General features: G+C 38.5%; 1 protein-coding gene across 1 annotated transcript in view; it reads right to left on the bottom strand.

Annotated features, from left to right (window-relative positions):
- Window positions 1–4,742: 4,742 nt before the first annotated feature.
- ITGA9 (integrin subunit alpha 9) overlaps window positions 4,743–19,369 on the bottom strand; it is a 224,890-nt gene continuing 210,263 nt past the window's right edge. Inside the window, exon 28 of the mRNA XM_068935830.1 lies at window positions 4,743–9,325. Coding sequence (XP_068791931.1) covers window positions 9,227–9,325 — 99 coding nt within the window. The 3' untranslated portion in view covers window positions 4,743–9,226. The remainder of the gene's footprint in view (window positions 9,326–19,369) is intronic.

Genomic DNA, 19,369 nt, shown 5'->3' with positions numbered 1-19,369 from the left:
AGTGTCTCCTTCATAGTGTGTGTCAACTTCTGTTACCTGCTGCCAAAACAAGACGTTAATTAAAAAAACACTGCTAAAATCTTATCACCCTGTTGTAAGACTACATTCTCTGTACAGTATGCTAGCACTCATAAGTACATGATAGTTTTTCTAGTCAGAAAATTGACAAAATAAACCAACTGAAGTAACATTTCCAGCGCATACTGAGGTAAAACAGCCTGGCCCTCAGAGAGAGAAAGAGGGGCAGATTGTTCAATGGATGATCTGCTCATGTGCCAACCTAAATCTTCTTATGCAAAAGCAGAGCCATCGTAAATGCATACCTACTAAAGGTGATTTTGGTACATCAAGATTGTATATTTAGTACCTGTGTGGTTATGAACTACTAGATACTCAACATCTAGGAAGATATTCATCTTGTTAAATAAAACATGCACCTGGCCCTTTAATTATGAGCTATAATTGACACCATCTCAGAGCACTCTTTTTTTAACATGCAACTTTGCTTTAAGTAATTAGGCAATAATTAATGGTGCTTTAAGTGCATTATATCTTAGGAGCCCAAGTTTTTTAATTTCTGTTTTTTACAACACATTTGTCTGATGACAAGGAAAGACTCCAAGAATAAATGAGAACAATAGGCTTTCTGGTCATGTAGCACAGAGTCAGCACTAGTTAGGAATCTTCGGATGAAAATACCAATTCTCTGAAAGCAGTCATCTGCTTTACGCAGTTTCGGTTAACTTCTGCCAAAATCAGCAGCCAAATTCTCCCATGGGGAATTGTGCTAATTCCCTTCGAGCTCACCTAAGAGGAGAAGGGGTCAAACTCTGAAGACCAACAGCTCAAGGCATGGCCATAGGATTGTTCTCGCCATCTCAGTGCAACCTTCTCTTTCACTGAGACATGTGAACTTTGGGTTCCAGACTCCACAAAAAGGTAAGTGAAAAGCCCTTGAGAAAGATTGTTTATGCTTACACCTTTCAGAGTTCAATATCCCTTGTAGCTCACAGTACCTCAGAGGGAACTGGCAACCCCTGTAGAGCCAGGGGTATTGTACAAAGCATTGGACAAGGCATCTCATACCTCCTCTAGAAAATGATGTCTTATTCTGATCACCCATATTCAAGAAAGACAAACTCCAAACAGGAAGGAAAACAAAGGAACTATTTAAGCTAAAAGACTATGCTGGCATTAGAACAAATTGGGATGAAAATGACCAGTAATAAAACCATGAAAGTGAAGTGCTAGACTAGTCCTTCAGCAAAATAATAAGCAAAAGAAATTTAACTGGTTCAACTGGAACTTGTTCAGTTAGTTCATGAAAGGAAATATATGGAGTAGTTGCCAACAAAAATAGAAGACCAGACTTGAGGACCTTCCAATGCTCCTAATTGCATTTCAGAATTTCCAAACAAAATGTTTATGTTATTCTGAAGGATTTGGGCAGGCTTGGTCTTTTTTTTTAAAGATTTGTCCACTTCCACAATAAGTTTCAGTCATATACATGTGTGTACACACACACACACACACACACACACACACACACACACACACACATATATGTGTATATAGAGAGATATATATATGTATATACACAGACTTCCTCCCAGAGAACACAACTTTTTTTTATCCACAGAATGGATACTCCACCTCTCAGTTTACTACCTCAGACTTTACACTCATTAGTGTTCTAATAGGGTATATTTGAACCTGGACAATAGGTTAGATGAAAAGAAAGCTGAGGAGAGGAAGAGAGCAGCGCCCAGTACAACCTCCTGCAGGTCTTGGGCTCTGTGCCTTTCTAGAGTTTCATCAGCGGTTGTACCGCGCAGAAGTACAGAGCATTTCTTGGTTAGGATTACACTGGGCACATATGCTAGGCAGTGCAAACTCATACGTTCTGACATAGCAGTACTGGAACTACAGGTTTGCAGGCAGCAGTCATACTTTCTATTAATTAGATCTACTGATATAGTTGGGAAAATTGACACGTTTTCAGAAGAACAAATCTTTCTTCAGGTCTGAAAGAGAAACAACATATTTCAAGCTAAGTGCAAGTTAGGAAAAATCACTTAAATTTAAGTTAGCCTTGCTACTCAGAGAAGCTGAGAGAAAGGGGCAATTAATGCTTGTGAAGCTGAGAGAGAAGTTGAGAAGAGGTGAGGTGAAAAAGTCAGTAGTTTCTATAGGACAGAGACAGTCAGAGTGGGACAAGCACTGCTGAGCGAGCAGTAGAGCATGAGACAAGACGATCGCAAGGTGACGCATGTCACCTGCTCAAGGTGACCCATGGGTCTCCCCTTTGACGAAGGTCATGCTATGGACACAGTCTTGACCTAGGAAACAGGCAACCCCTTGCCTTTACGTTGCATTTGGCAATTTCACAATCAATGATTCTATTTTCTTACATTATTAATATGCAGTCTCTCTTCCCCCACACCCAGAAAATTCAAATGGAGAAGAAGTATTTTACCCTACTGCCATCTCCCACCAAAGCCTACATAGAAACTTCAGGAGTTTAACACTGAGCAGGTATTTTGATCTCTTACCAAGTAAACACTTGGTCAGCTTCCTATTCTGGGCCATTCTCCTAAAATCAACACAGCAAAATCTGTTTAAATACATAGCAAGAATTTCAGCTGTCAGCCTGATTATTCAACTTAGACAAAGATAAGGGGGTAGACTGTGTTCAGTTTTCAAGTGCCCCATCTCCGTGGAGAATCTGGTGTAAGACAAGTTATATTTTCTCCCTGAAGTGCTCTCCTTGTTGAATAAAGTGATCGCGCTTTTTTACTATTCCTTTTCTCTTTCCAAATACAGCACAGAGCAGCATCATTAGGATTGAATTACACAGCTTTCAGATAGCAAACCCAGAGGAATACCGTTTAAATGACAGAAATTACCACTGTACATTACCACTTATGCAGATTAGCGCAAAGCTTGTCTCATGATGTGTGTCCTTCAGCTTCAAGGGAGCCTGTTTGAGTCCCTTCTCACTTGTGCTAGTATAAATCTAGAATAATTTCATGAAAATCAATATATTATATCTGAATACATGTCTTCAGCAGGGAACGCTCTGCTCAGGGTTACTACTTCATTAATTTCTGATTCTTTACAGCTGTTGAACTGCTGGTTAACCTAGCAAAACATTGCATATATAGAAGTTCAGGCATTCAAATGACACAAACTACATTAAAAGCAAAGAAGAAATGAACTGGAAATTCATGAATCAGTCCTTTCAGACAGTCACGGGAAATTATAGCATGGCTAAGACATGAAAAAATAATTCCCATTGCTCTTTTGTTAGGATGATTCATTTCCCCACTATCAAGCTTTACTCCTGTTAAAACTGCTTACAGATAAAAATCTCCATTTGCACCCATTTAAAATGCTAAAACCTTGGACACGACTTGAAATCCATCTGTACATCTGAGTCGTCACAGAGTAGGTGCTTTTGTTATATTTTAATTCTGGTAGTGAGCCAGCTGGGGCCTGAGGAACATCGTAAGATTCACTTTGCATCTCTAATGACTCCACAGCACCCTCCTTTGCTGTTCTGGCACTCAATCTGGCATGTTATGGACACTCTTAATCAAAAGCAAAACACCTTACCCGAGACTACTGAGGTCATTATACACTCTGCTAGACCCAAAAGGTGTGGGTAAAGGCCACTTCTCTCTCCTCAGTGAATATGTAACTACTTAAATAGAAAAGATCGTAGCCCATTAAGTTCACACCTAAAAGCAGGCCAATGGCCAGCATAGTTAGGTGAACTATCAGACCTAGCTGCAGTCCCTAGCCTGAGCCAGACTGAGCAGTGTGTGAACAAATGAGCTGCTATTTTCCCAAGGTGAGAGAACATTTTTTTCCTTTAGTTTTTCATCTAGTTTTTGTCTTCTTTGTAAAACTGGCAGAAAAAAATCTTGAGGTTTGAAACATTATTATTTTTTAAAGAAAAGCCATTTTGTCATAAAACGCCTAAGTGGTTCTTCAAAGTCACTTTGATCAAAAGCAGCATGCAAAATAACGTACTTTAGATTGCCATTCTTTGCCCATGAAAAAGCAAAAGAGAGCACGCGCGTGTGAGAGAGCGACCCACAGAGGGCAGTAATACATTATCAATTCTCCTCCCCAGCAAAGGGAAAGCCACTGCTTGGTTTTACAAACAAACACGCTCGCATGATAACAAAAAGGTATTAGTACATCCAAACGCTTCTGGTTATTATTTTAGCTGCTGCCTCTCTAAAGCTTCCACCAATCTTCCAAAGCAAACCCTGGACCGCATTCCTTTCTGTGGGAGCATCCTCCTACCCCCGGTCCCCAGCAATGTTTTCTTTCCCCTGAAGAAAGCTTTCCTGATTGAGAACATTTGTTTTTACTTTGAAGGGTGCTAGCTACATGCCATGACCCAGACCTGCTTGGAGCACTCATAGTGCCTTTGGTCTTGTGGGACATGGAGCCATGGTCCTTCACCAATAAAAACATGCTTAAGAGTCACAGCTTACATCTTAACTCTGTCCGGTTTGTTCCTAGGTATTTAGCTGGCAGTGTAATGTAGACAAAATGAAGAGTCCTGTATAACTGGAGAACATTTCGACACTTGCACAGAAGGTCGCCACAAAAAGCAGGGCAGCAAGTAGAATATAAGGGAAGGGAGAGTCTGAAATTTCAGGTTCCGTTTTGCAGTTTTGTTTTAAAATGAAGGTTCAGGTCAGTTCATATTTTACTTCAAATTCAAATTCAAATTCAAATTAGTTCAAATTTTATTTCCATGGATTTACAATATTGTAGTCAAGTTAGTTATATTCTTAGCCTCCAAATGTCTTAGCTTTATACAAGTCGCAGAATTATGATAAAAGACATCCATTATCCACACAGAAATAAACACATGCACATACCATTTAATTCAAATATACATGAAAATATGTCTTACCCCCAAAACAGAAAAACATTTGAGCTGGACAAGGACAGTAAGTGACAAAATGATATTATTAGGTTAATTTTGCAGCCATTTTTTATTCCAAAAAATTGTGTCTTTGTAAACCTGACATTTCCAAAACAGTGCAAGTGAATTAGAATACAGGTGAACACGAGCTTCTAAATACAGGTGCCATCAATAAGCGTGAACACATACTTCCAACCACAAGTTCACAAAAAGAAACATACAATTTTACAATACATAAGGAGTGACATTCTAAGAAAAAGGAGTGACAATGGTGTGGGTGTCCTACTACGTAAGCAAACCATGCTCCAAAAGCAATTACAGTCTTCATGCCAGTTTAATCAATGTACACTAAATGAGCCAAATCCTACTTTCACTTATATCCAAGAAACCTTAGCAAGAGGATGAACGGTGACAAAGGTAGGAATTCTACGTTTTCCTTAATCCTTTAGCGAAAGCAATGTTATATATACCCATGTCACGTGGATACTATGCTTGAAACTCGTGCGAGACTCCAAAACGTGCCCATAAAACAAGACATTCAAGAAAGTCGATACTCAATATTTTCAAACACAATCTTTGTGCAACTATTGCTCTCAGCAATCTAAATTACCTGCACATCACTCACTCGTACAGGGATTCCTTCCTATTCATCTATCAAGGTAGAGAGGGTTGTCTTAACTGGTCAGCTTTTCCACCTTGAGGTTAAGGGCATGTTGAAGTGGTTCACAGGCTTGGGGTTCACATCGAGCAAACTTGCTCTCTCAGATCACGCAAGTGATTTCTGAGGTGGCTTCAGAGGCTGCTCCACTGAACCTGCACCTTACACAGTTTGCTGACTTCCTCATTGTAATTGTATAAACTAGAAACTAGGTTTATTCAGAAAAGCATAGCTGACATTTTGGTTACTGATAGTGGCCAAGCACCAGAGAACAAGGACTTGCACCAGCTCTGCTGCACAACTGGTACTGCGCAAAGAAATTAAAAAGCAGCTGGTAGGTAGGAACTTCCAGGGCCCATAAGCATTTTCCAAAGTAATTTTGACGCAATTTCCAAGGTGACTCTGATATAATTACTTTTTTTTAAATTATTATTTAAAACCAGCAGATCCATAGCACAGCTATTTGCTACGTGTTCTTGAAGTACGTTACATTTTCGTAAGAATTCTGGGGTTAGAAACTGACTGCAAACAATTGGTATTAGTGAGTTTTTTTGTTTAGCTTGCTTGTTTCTTTTTTTCTTTGAGGAGGGGAAAGGAGATTTTACAGGATTATAATACTGTCTATTGGTATGTGATCTCACTATCCTAACTGGAACTAAGCAAGAGTCACAATGGAATCTGCCAAAAAACAAGAAGAAAATTATGAAGACTAAGTATACATATAAAAACAAAAAAAACATCTGGGGCAACAGAACTAATAAGTACCTGACAGTCATGATACTAAGAATTTACAGACTATTTCAGGAATATGTCATTAATCTGCGTGATGCCTTGATTTTCACTGATTGAGGACTTGCGGTGGATGAATTATAGATATATCAAGGCAGAGACCACAAAAATCCAGCTTGGGGTCACTCAAATGGTATTTACTTCTATTTATTTTTTTCCTTTAACAAAATGACAAAAAGTTTTTTGTCTTGAGTTAAACAAAAAATATTTGTTCAACCCAGTATGAAATGTTGAACCGTTAGTTTAACTTCTTAAAATCTTTTCTTTACATATTTTTAAAAGATGTTTCAAAATAAAAGTTATGTTGGTTTTCAAAAATATTGAAATGAAACATTCTTGGCAATTCTGAAACAAAATTTTTGTTAAAAAAGTGAAAATGTGACATTTTAACATTTTCAGTGGTATTTTCTCCCTTTTTTATTGCCATTTTCCAAATTCAGTTCAAATTCACAAACAGGTTTATTTATCCTCAAAATTATTTGGGGATAAATTTTACTCTTAAACTTTTACTTTTTAAAAGTAAATACCTTTACTTTTTAAACAGCTTTTTGTTCAGTGACTGAAAAATCACTGTTTTTAAATAAATGGACTTCCTATTTTCTTTTTACTATGTGCTTTAACCAATTTCTTATATTCCACTTGTACTTATGATTTAATTTTCTCTCTAACATCCATATGCCATTCTGAGGTATTTTTCAACAACAGAAGAAGTAGATATGTTAGGCTCAAATAGTCCTAGTAAAACTAACTGAAGTTAGATGAATCATACTGGAAGGAATTCAATACTTTATAATACAATATTGCAATAAAAGAGCATCAGCCTTTTGCTTTTGCACTCTTTAATGATTAAACTGCAGCCAACTACATGTGCTTATGGTGAGATTTCTTCTTAGTACATTTTTTTCAGAGTCTGGCTTAAATGATCACTTGCTATTCCAAATCTATCTTATTTATTCACTAGTGATTGTTTTAAGAAAGAAAATTGAATAGACTAATAGATTTTCTTTTCAAAAGTTGAATCAATACTCTTCATTCACTTTAAAACTGTCTTCTGCCTAATGGGTGCAGATAGATAAGTTAATAAATATTGATCAATACCGTAATAATAGAGGCCACTTAATGCTAGTGGGGGAGAAGCAAGCATGAATATGGACATGGTTCATTTTTTTAAAATGTGAAGCTATAACGAATTTGCAAGGATGAGCAAGGATAAGGTCTGCACTCAAGCAGACTTCTTGCATGTTCTCTGCATTCAAGTTTTCAAACTTCCAGCAGTTCTTTTATATTACCCTTAATGAAAGAGACATTCTGCAGCCTTTTATTCCTGTTACTCCTTCATCTCCTATCATTGAGCCTGATCCTTCTTTCCTTCACATGGATTTCATACCAAGATGACAATTATTCCTTGGTTACACAAGGTGCAAAGTAAAAGTAGAATCTAAAACCAAGTCTTATAGCAGTTGAACTATTTCTATTCAGAAATTCAAGAGCTTTTTGAAGAAATATGGCTCAATTAATTTTAAGTTAGTTTCTTCCAAGTCAGCAAATGATCTGCTAAGGCACTACCCCCATATTTAATACTAGATGAAGACACGGATGACATTCAGTACTAGAAACATCCACATACGGAATCTCAAGATCAAAATACATTTTAACCCTCACATCTATTCAAGTCTTTGAAAATTATCATATAAACAAACCCATGACTCATATATAAAATTCAAAAGGCAAGCATTAGAGTCATAGCTTGTAGCCATTTGTCACTTGCTTTGACAGCAACAGATCACAACCATTAAGGGTAGCTTTAAAACTATCCTTTAAAACATTAATACAGCTTCATCTCTCTTTCTCTCTCTCTCTCTCTCTTTTTTTTTTTTAAACTCCAAGGAATTTATCAATGCCATAGTGGTTGGCCCACTTATACCCTTCAGTATCTTGCCTGTCCAGTCCTAGATCATTATCGAAGCACTAGAGACTGCCAAGAAAAAATTTCCCAAAGGCAAATAGTCTCTGATGCTTTCTTCAGTGCAGAATGCCCTGTGATGGAAAGGTACCTGGCCAAAGTGAGCTACAAGCCTTGCTACATGTCACTGAGGAAGCAGTCTCATTCTCTCCCATCCAGGTCAGTGAAAGATAGACTCAAATACAGAACATCGCATATATGTAATAGTTTAGGTTCTTTAGTTTATAAATTGAACATCAATTTTTTAACTCAAAAAAAAAAAGTGAAAAGACTTTGGCTTCTTGCCATTAAATGGTCTATATACAATATTATCAAGCCTTGTGAATTAAGTATATGAGGTTTTCAGCTACTTTTATCTGCAAATCTTTTTCTTTTTTGCATTGAAATTTAAAAGTACAATAGGATTTATATATACATATACATATTTCCAAGGATTTAGCCAGATATCAGTGCTTGAGTGAACTATATAGCTATTCAATAGAAACTATAAAACATTGATACAAATATAAAGACATAATCAATATAAAAAGCTTATATTTATAAAAAATATTTTTAGGTAACAGTCTTCCCCTGAGGGTATACCACTTAGTTGGATTCATAAATATTGCTCTGCACTGCAGCTTAGTTACCAAAGTTCAAAGTTCAGCTCTTAAATGAAGTGTAAATCGCTCCAGTCACCTGACATGGCTGCAGTGGTTGCCTCAGGATATGTTCCCTAGCTTGTTAGAGTGATAAAGACACAGCATCAATGGGGTCTCCGAAAAATCTGGAGAAGATTCCTTCTTCCACATATGGAAGATACGAGAGCAGGACCTATAGGCGAGCAGGCGCGTGTCACATGACTGGGCTTTTGATTTTCGCGGGCAGTTCACTGATTTTTCTGGACCCAGTCCCAACTATCTTCATTATCCTTTCTGTTCTTTTCAGCCTCAATAATTTCTTTGTACCTCCTGCGGAAGAAGCCCATCTGCAAATCAAAAAGAGATTGCAGTGATAAATAACAGAACCATAAAATTAAAAGCTACCTTGTCAGAAAATGGTGTGCAAAAAATAGCATAGGAGTTAATATCCAATTCTTCCTAATGCCAATCCTGAATCATAGCTCCTTGCTTACATCAGTATAAATGAGATCATTTATACCTGTCTCCCCAGTCTCCATGAGTTCTCTGCTTTTCTACAGCTGAACTACCTGGAGGAAGGAATCCTCTTATATGAAACATCCTTTCAAAAAAACACACATAAAATATTTTTAATAAATACAGATAAGATAATAGACAGATGATAGAGGTTTCTTAGTTCCAAACCAACTTCAGGACTAACGCAAAACTTGGATCTGAACCTAAATCTAGGCCAGCCCTTGAGTTCGGCGTAATTGCTGCCAGAGGTTTATGAACTGTGCTCTCCATGTCCACAACTGCATGAAACAAAAGAGATCAAAGGAATATGATATGGCCATCTCGCAGCATCCAAATTCAGCCTTTTTTGCAAGAATCCTCTTAAATCAAAGTCGTCACGGTCTATCGCTGGTGTTCCACCGCAGTTCTGAAGAGGTCCACTCTCAGCCTGGCTCACCCGCCTCCACGAGCACCAGCTCCACTGCTGTGTCACTGCTGGTACTCTCTTCCCATAAGTAACCACTCTGTAAGCTCAGCTCTCCGAATTTTATATTTAAGGACCATATAGGTTAAGATGCTTTGGAGGAAATGGATAGCTTCAGACTCTTTTTTGCTAAATGTTTTCCTTTGTCCCATTGAAACCAGCATCAACAATAACTTCTCCACAAGCTTTCAAAAGGCTGCAGGGCTGATTATCGTTTCTGCATGCCTTCTTGATTCCTCAACCGTGACACTTGGTTAAAAAGATGTGAGTGGTTTTCATTTCAGTTTGGCTAAAAACTTGCCATATCTCTCTTTTTTAACTCTTTTAAACAAACAAAAATGATTTTAATAATAGACTTTGGTAAGCACACAAAAATAATTCCTCAAACTTACCAGCATACCACTGAGACCGCTGAGTCAATATTTTGTTCATCATAATTAAACATTTATGTAACTCCTACACTCTAAGCCTGTTTTCTTACTCCTGCTGGGTAAAACACGATGCTTTAGCCTTCCTCTGTTCAACCAGTTATTGCCATCTTTTATTCCCAAATTGGCTATATGTAAGAACATTTTTTGCCACTGTTAAGTTGAGTTTTTAAGTTTAAGTTCTTTACCAACTTTAATTTCCTTCAAGTATATTTCAACTCGCACAAGTTTGGAAGGCAGGTTCTTTAAACTGCAGAGGGTGCTCATCCAGCAGAGCTTCCTAAAGCCCAGGTCCACGTGGGTACCCTGGTCACATCCTGACTTTGCAGCAAGAGGAGACCAGACACCATCCTCTCATCGCTCCCTACCCCCACGGTTTAGCTTCTGTGTAAAGGACCTACAAGCTGCAGCATGGTCTAACAGGTCCCTTTTTTTGATAACCTGCACCATGACCCTGAGGCACACAACTGTCGGTCCCAGCAGCTAATCTGGACCCCGGTGCACTCTGCTGGGTATGTAGCTGTATATCACATACACACTCCATAAACAAACAACAGAGAGGCATACACATAAATGTATATGATCTCAACTTTACAGAGATCAAGAAAGTCACGTGATCTTCCCAAGTTCCCCTTCCCCATGAATAAATGAAGTCAGAGTTCAGAAGTGATTTGTTCGTAGTCTTGCGCACAGACCACTCTTTCCCATCTATCGTAAGCAAAGCATTATCTGCTGCTCAGTACATACACATCTATTGACAATTGTGCTTTTACTCTGAAAATGTCCTCACAAAAGGAATATTGTTGAATTCTGTAGGACCGTGTCTCCCTCATCTCCCAGGATCTTTCAGGACAGTGTATTCAAGGATTTAAAAAAAAAAGAATTAGGGTTTTTCTAGTTCCCTGTTGTTCAAACTTGCTCTAAAAAAGTTGAATCAAATTCTTTTTCTTTATGAGGAAAATATCATTACTGGTAATAAACATTTCATATATGTACCTCTGATTATACGAGTGCAAAGCATGTATTTTGAGAAGACACTCTCAGGATGGTGTCATCATAAAAATCTCAGTGAAATTTTACCATTGATGTCAGTGTACTTTGGACTAGTGGAGACCTGAAGTTCATAGCAAGTTTCCCGAGATGTTCATGGTCTAAAATGGAGGCTTTAGTGAACCATTTTACTGGTCAGGAATAAAAAAAGAACATATTAAAACTTGCTCCTCCTACGTTGTTCTGCCTCTGGCAGGATTAATTGTAGGAACTTATTTTAGTCACAGGAATCTGCAGATACACCTCACATATGCTCAGGGAGCAGATGTGTTGAGTAAGTGGGTGCCATTTTTGCATCATCAGTTTTTAGAATAGACTTACAGGTTCAGCATATTAGAGAAGAAAATTGCCACAGGACTTGGTTTCCTAAGATTAACAAGGGAAGTTCAATTTATAGCTTTTAAAAACAGCTTTTAAACCCTTAAGGTTTCCATCCTTCATACAACCACATCCTCAGTACTACAAAATCCACACTTTAGGTTATAATCAAAATTATAGAAAGGCTTTTTAATTTCCTCCAGGGCCAAACAAACAAAAGCAAACTCTTTCCCACTGTTATTTTAATAAAAATTGTCTGTTTGTGAACATCTGCTTCAGGAATTATCTTTAAAAGTTGGTTATGATAGTTTTGTTATTTTATTGTTTTGTTACTGGATATAGAATGCTTTTGTATAGCTTTCCAGCAGGAGAAAAAAGTGAGCTGGAGACCTTAATAAATATTAATGAAGCATGAAATCCTGCATCTATACGTGTTCTCCACTACGAAGCTATGCATGTTCACTTGTTGTAAGTGATGTGGATAATTCAAAATTAGGAAAGGGAGAGCAATTAATTTAGGTTGTAAAAGGTAAACACAACTTCAAAAGAGAAACGGGACCTTAAACGTTTTTTTTTTGACACCTTTTAAAATAGTAGTCATGAATTACAGGTATTCATGAAAGGCAAGGAAATGCCTTGTTATGGGATACTTTTCCTTAGTGTCAACACAGTGTATTTCCAATGAATGTGATAGAGCTTCTATTATCACCAGGAAGTTTTTTTTTGTTTTAATGGCTGTGAAGGAATCACAACACAGTCATCACCTCACAAGAGACCACATAACCCACACATCCATCTCCTTACAACAAACCACTTTCCTTAAAAACAACAGCAATATTAACTGAAATTAATAGAACATGTGAGTTCAGTGAGTGAGGACATATAGGAGGAATAAGGAGAAGGACGTATCGACCAAGATGAGAGAACTGGTGCAACGCGGGGACTGAGTACCTCCCGGCTGTTTCATCACTGGGGCAGAATTGACAGCAGGCAGACTTAGCCTCTGATCTCTCTTTTGTGGCTACTGGAAAGTCTCTAGGGGAATTTGGAGAACCCAGCGAGGACAACCTGCTGGGACTCAGTCCTGGATTCCAAGCAGGGAAAGGAGGAGAGATCTTCAGATACACCTTTTACATTATGGCAATAATCTTGCTTGTGGAAAGGCTGTTTTGGATGGGCCAGTGGTCCCCAGCCCACATATCATGGGCATCGATTCCCTAATGTTCAATGCTCCCAAACTTTGTGTTTCATTTTTCCTATCTGTATTTATGTGTATATACAAACATACATACACACATATGCATATGTGTGCAGTCTGACTAAAAAGTCTGACTAAAAAGGCTGCAGAGCTGTGACTCCAACATATAAGGTGAGTGCACACCACCACAGCCAAGGAAAGGGTGGTGACCCCTGTCACTTCCCCCTTCCAAACTCCTGCTGATGCCTCCTTGCACCATCTCCCCAATCGCTGCTGGTGTCTCTTCACTCTGCTATGACTTCCTTGTTGTCTCCCTCCCTGTCCTTGCTGCCAGCTCCAGGAGCGTTACCTCGCAGCCAAGATAACAAGCCTGCCTCATTCTGGGAGCTGGACACTGCTCTCAGCGTGCGTCGTGATTTACTCTTAACCCTGGTGGACCTCACCAGTGGGAAACTGCTGTCAAAGGCATCACTGTCCACCTTGTTTCTCCTACATGCAAGCACAGAGGAGAAAGAGGACCATTTAAGACTTTGAGAACACAGGGGTATTCCAAAATCCTGGGGCTATCAGTATCACTACCTGCCACGCCAGGGAAAGGAGAACCTTCTTCAAACTTATAAACTGTTGCACTTCATGTCTGCCATGATAAATTGCAATGATGTCTGCTTGCTCTTAAACAAATCCAAACAAATTCAGGCAGAACCAAACACAAGGGAAAGAAAAAGCTGACCTGGTCCTTACCAGAAGAGACAAACAACAATCAGTCCTTTCTAGAGGTGCTTCAAATAAGTATTAGGGCTACTATAAATAGGTGGCTTAGATTCAAAATCTGAAACCATCAACAGGTTTTATACGAATGCTTTAGTTTACTTCTTCTAGCCTGTACACCCTTTCCTAGCACAACCTTACTGCCATCTACAGTATTTGCTGAGCAAAAAGCATCTTTCTGGTAAAACAAAACAATAAAGCAACAGAAAATCTGTGCTACCTGTAGTCTGGGGAATTACACCTGTTATTGTGAAGTCATTTCTTGCCACACGACAGCACTGTCAAGTTATCTATTCAGTCTTAAGTATTTAAATCTCTTTTACTAGCATACACAACTCCCTTTTGCTGTCACGTCAGGTTTAAATCCCTTTAAAAAAAAAAAATCACAGACAAGTCCTACCTAACAACATTTGCATAAAGATGCATTCTTCAAGCATCCATCCAAACCAAAAACCTCAGAGTGATTGCTGTGGGTTAGCATCACAATAAACTGCCTTTCTTTCTGCTGTTATTTTCTGCACTCCCATCTGCTACCTCCAAACAAAGGCTGCTCATTGAAGAACTGGACTCTGTATTTTTCTAAGCTATAAATGTATAAACGTTTAACTGACATTTCCTACAGTACCATCCTATGGTTTTCTCTCTAGGGTGCCAATGACAAGTGTGTTTGAAGACTGAGGAAAAACAAAGCTGGTGAGAGGGCAAGTAATACCACTGCCTTTGTTACAGACATTGTTAAGTAACCATCTAAAGAATTTTTATCATGCCCAGTCAGGCTCATTCTTCCAACCAAATGAAAAGAGTACGTATAAAAATACATAAAGTATGTATAACAGATGAATGCTTACATTACATATAAAAAAACCCACCTCTTTTTCCCATTAACATCATCCATCATTTCTCATCCATCATCCATAAGAAACAAGAAACAATACAATATGAGCAAGCTACACACTGCTATAAAAAAGCATTAAGGCTTGAGGTAGGAATAGCTTTGTGAATAACAATGTTCAAACAGAACCCAGAACCGTATCAGATACTTTTTCTAATAATGTCAATCAGCAAGCTACAATTCTTTTATTCAATTTCTATACTGCACACTGATGTACTGAGCTGTACGCAAAAAGCGCTACTTTACACCAGTACGGCTCTTCTGGCAAACCTCTTCTAATGGAGGTTACTGATCACAATAAAACCAAACAAGCTAAAGAGAAAAAAAAGCAAATAAAATACTGATGCATGTATAGCTAAGAAAAACAAAACAAAACAAAACAAAACACAGAAGAAATCACTGCACTAAGCTTCCCAGCAAGATACTTAGGGTTCAGTACCTTAATCACTTAATCACAAACCATCTTTCCTCTATAATGCTGTTAGTCTGGATTTACTTCCTACGTGTTTTACTGCCACACACCTTGAATCTAGGAAGAGGTCTCAAACCATTTCTCTCATGCCCTTTCAGAAAGAACTTACCCTTCTCCTCACCTTTTGGAGGGGTTTGGCCCATGAACACTTCTCCCTTCTAATAAACAGTACCACTGTCAGAGAAAGATCACAGAATAGTTGGGGTAGGAAGGGACCTCTGGAGATCGTCTGGTCCAAACCCCCTGCTCAAGCAGAGTCACCTACAGCAGGTTGCCCAGGACCGTATCTAGTGCGGTTTTGAGTATCTCCAAGGATGGAGACTCCACAACCTCTAATCAGCTAATGCAGCTCATGAGGAACTCAACAGGAGCCAAGAACCTCACAGCAAGCAAGATACCACCAGTCAGCTATCCAGTGACTACTCCTGAATCTGCACAAAGCAGTGGTGCTGCTGATTTCAGAACCACATATTTTTTCCCCATGCAGAGATCAACCACTAGTTATTAAGTTCATCTTGTTTTACTACTGCCAAGAAGGCAGAAAAAAATGCTTTACAACTAAGTTCGCGTGGCCCTTGGTAATTCTGGCAAACCATCAGCTCCAAGAGGATGGACCGCTTCCTTCCTCATAATTAAAATACTCCTGTCCTGGTACAGAGGGGTCATGTACGGATATTGGGTATCAGCTTTTCCACAGAAGACTGGCAAACCGCCACTGCCTGGGCCCCCCTAAGAGGAAAAGGCTTGTTTGGAAAGTGGCCATATGGTTTGGCTGTAGTTAAAGGAGAAACTGTATATTTGAGAGGAAGGATGATATTGTGGTTAAGGTAAACCTAGTGATCTGGCTTTGATTACCCAGTCTTCCATTGATTTTGGGGGGTGTGGGAGGGGGGTGAATTCCTTAACTTTCCTGTAACACAGGTCCTCATTTGCTCGCTGAAACACATCTACGAAAATAAGCACACATGCTTCAAGCAACACCATCTCTGTAAGAGACTGCTCAATGTGTCCATGTATACAAGCGATACATACAGGGTATACATACACAATACTAGATATAATTTTGCAGCTGGGGAGCTGAGGCAAAGGGTTTTCCTCTATAACCACTTTGTATAGCTACTATGGAAGAATTTGATACATAGTATCTGTATCCAATGCCAATTCATTGCAACAGATAGAAGTTGCTATGGCAGAAAAGAATTAGCAATGCACACAAACCTCCAACATACAACATAACTTCAACTTACTTTCACATAACATGGCAAACTGATGTAAGATATTACTGTTGGTACCTAGGGTGAAGGTCTGCAATCCTCCATAGACATTAGGAGAATAAAATCTATTTTATAATACTCTAAGTAAAACAAGCAGAGATTTTAAATATAAATTTATTAGGTAGTCACTTTGTAATGTTATTTGGTAATTAAAAAAAAAATACTTACAGTGCTCTCTCTTTTTCCAAAGAATAGTTACTCAATTCATAAACTTAGCTCATACGGTCATTAAATAAACTATTTATTTAACAAATGCTTTACATCTGTCTCGCAGGCCAAATTTTCAGAAACAATCACAAAGGCCAAGTGCTCAAAGTAGTCACTCAGATTCCAACTAGCAGCAAAAGATGCATTTAGGTGTGCAAAAGAAATAATTGCACACAGAGATAGATATCAGTACAGATATCTAATTCAGTATGTTGCCTTTTGAATGTAAGGTGCCTTGCTACTTTTACTGTTACATAGGAAACGGAATTCACCACATGAGAAGTCACATGAAGACCTGTATGGCATGTCCATGCCACCAGGCTGAATTACAACCCACTTTGAACTCCAGTCATCAATAATTTATTCCTGCAACCTTTTCTCATGCAACTTTTCTAGCAGGAGTTGTTCCATTGGCGTCAATGGACCTATCTGCTAATGAGGTGAATGAAACTAACTGGTAGTTCGGGTCTCCAGCTTTGGAATATCTTTACCAAGTAGGATCTAATTTGGCTCAGACAAGAAGGATATTCAGTTAGCATTTGATTCATTTGTCCATACACAATATATTTTGTGTTATATTTCTGTTATGGAAGTTTTATGCTTTAGAAGTAAAGAGAACTCCAGTGACTGGACCTTTAAAGATCTTCCAGGGCCTGACACTGAGTTATTAATTCTTCTGATAACTTGAGTTTAATGAAAGTATGAACTTCTTGCAGGATGGTAAATGTGTACAGTAATTTGCGTAACAGATGCTGCCAACATGCTTATTAAACGTAAGCTAAAAGTGCATTAGCCAACATTAAAACTTGTAAACATTCCCAAACAGTTTAAAGATTTTTTCCCATTGCAAAATTTTACTAAGTAGTTTATTTTTAAAAAATTCTAGACAAACGTAGCTGTCATCCAAAGTTCCTCTCTGATTATCAGCTTCGAACATTGGAAAGAACACAATGTCTGCTGCTGATATGTCTGGACAAATTACTATACACTGATTTCTTAAATCTCAGCAGGGGATAGGACAGTAATTAGATATATCATTCCTGAAAGTGCAATTAATTTAAGCCATATCTGACATTTCCTCTCCAAAAGAAAAAAAAAGAAAAACTATTGAAATATTTCTGGCTTTGGAGGCTAAACGTTAAAGATTATTTCTGGAATCAATAAAAAGCAGCTTTACAATTGTATTTTGATATATTTGACCTGTCAAAAATATTTGAATGGAAGTTGTACAGTGTCCATAATTATCAGGATAAATTACTTTTACGGGTCTAGTTAAACCAGGAGGAAATGGCTATAGTATGGCTGTATAAGTCATAATACAGCATTTCCCATTGTGTCACCGAGCTTGAGAGAATTCAGACTATGCAGGTCACATTTTCTCTTTTGCTGGCATTTGGGTCTGGGGGATGCTAATGACTTCCAGTAAATACACATGTTGTATTCTGGTAGTGGAAACCTTGGAAAATTGGGTATTTATTTGCAATTTTTCAGTCTACACACATATTATTCTTCTGGTGTGGGCTCCTGAAAATGATGGTTATTTTTCTTCTTTTTAAAAAGACTTTCTGAACCACAACAGGACTTTTCTCTTGCCAGCGTATTCAATTTGTTTGTGCAGCGCCAGGATGAAAGCTACATGGCTGCAACGGCTGTGATGTTCTCAAGGCATCCTGGCAAGCACAGCTCTCATTTGGAGGATGCTGAGAGCAGAGAGAACGCTCAGCCACAATATTATTATTGTACATTTACATAACTCATTTTATCCAGAAAGATAACAAAGGCATTTCACAAGTACTGGAGATACACCACCGCTGAAACATTGCCAGCCTTGCTCTCGAGGGTGGTGAACACATACTACATGGTGGCCAGCAAACTCACTGGGGAAGGTAGTGTTTTGGCTGCAACAGCAGCATTAACCATTTACTTGTGTAAGAACAAATGCAAAGGCATCCAAAACCAATCTTCCTCTATCAGGTAGACAGAATTCAACAAACCCCCCCAAATCTGAGTCAGTATCATTAGAATACAGCCCTTTGGTCTTGGGAGGCTTTGGGTCTCAAAACAGTTGGTGATGCTCACTTTGGTTCAGAAAGAAGGAAACAAAGTAAAACGCAGTTTTGACTGACCTTTGAAGACAACAGACTTCAAATGATGCACCTACTTTCTGCCTGGTGAAAATGTTGCTATTTATATATAGTAACACTAAGAAAGCCAAATTCTAGGCCTACTGAGCTACCATCGCTATCAAAAAAGTCAGGCAGCACCTCTGAGAAGCCCACTTGTCAGATAGCAAGGAACAACTTACAGCACGTAACTAGATAAATAGGTAAGTTCTGGGGCAGAGCTACAAGATGAAAAGAGTTTATCAGAAACACTTCACAGAATGCAGTGATTTTGCAAACTACAGAAAATTAGAGAGACTGTGACTGAAGTCACATTTTTTGCAGTTCTGATGGAGAGACAGGGACAGGTATGTGTTACATACGTCCCTACATGTATGTGTTTTGTAGATCCCTGCGTAACTAGGGGATCATACTTTCCTAAGCAAGACAATCTGAAAAATGGGAGAGGACAAAGTGGGACAGGAACTTGGTATAAAGCACAAGGAACCTGTGCTGATGCAGTTTAAAACTGAAGAAAAATGGTAGAGAAGCAAAAAAAGAAAAATATAGACTTCTCTTCCTGAGATCTGAGGCAGCTGGTAACGTCACCTACATCTCCATAGTAAAGATCTTCATGTGCTTTCAAAATTGCTGTTCCAGTCACTAGACCCTAATAAGAGCTGTCACAGCAAGCTGAACCTTG

This window comes from Struthio camelus, chromosome 2 (genome assembly GCF_040807025.1).
Source record: "Struthio camelus isolate bStrCam1 chromosome 2, bStrCam1.hap1, whole genome shotgun sequence".
Lineage (NCBI taxonomy): Eukaryota > Metazoa > Chordata > Aves > Struthioniformes > Struthionidae > Struthio > Struthio camelus.
Note: the sequence above shows the minus strand (reverse complement) of the source record. Positions and strands in the feature narration are given on the sequence as shown.